This window comes from Chinchilla lanigera, unplaced genomic scaffold, assembly GCF_000276665.1.
Source record: "Chinchilla lanigera isolate Chin_1 unplaced genomic scaffold, ChiLan1.0 scaffold00055, whole genome shotgun sequence".
NCBI classification, from domain to species: Eukaryota; Metazoa; Chordata; class Mammalia; order Rodentia; family Chinchillidae; genus Chinchilla; species Chinchilla lanigera.
The window spans coordinates 7,226,820-7,227,151 of record NW_004955456.1 but is presented as its reverse complement, the minus strand read 5'-3'; the positions used below and the strand labels follow the sequence as shown (position 1 = coordinate 7,227,151).

The window sequence follows — 332 nt, the reverse complement described above, 5'->3', positions numbered from 1 at the left end:
TGTGAAGACTCCGGAGAATCTTGGGGTGACGGGACGCCCTGTTCAGCCTCCTGGGACTCCAGCGTGGCCGCAGCCACAGACTCCAGGCCTGAGGTAGGATCTTCATCCAGCAGAGGCAGAAGCTCTGTGTCAGCGGAGTCCTGGAGTAATGGGATGCCACCTTCAGTCTCCTGGGACTCCAGCGTGGCTGCAGCCAGAGACTCCAGGCCTGAGATGGGATCTCCGTTCAGCAGGGCTGGAACTGCAGACTCTGAAGACTCTTCGGGTAAACGAACGCTCCCTTCAGCCTGCAGGGGCCCCAGTGTGACCGCAGCCACAGACTCCAGGTCTGA

General features: G+C 60.8%; 1 protein-coding gene across 1 annotated transcript in view; it reads right to left on the bottom strand.

Annotated features, from left to right (window-relative positions):
- Nucleotides 1–332, bottom strand: part of Nacad (NAC alpha domain containing) — a gene marked incomplete at its 5' end in the record, with an annotated part of 6,513 nt that overhangs the window by 3,585 nt on the left and 2,596 nt on the right. Inside the window, 1 exon segment of the mRNA XM_013520513.1 lies at nt 8–328. Within this exon segment, the coding sequence (XP_013375967.1) occupies nt 8–328 (321 nt within the window).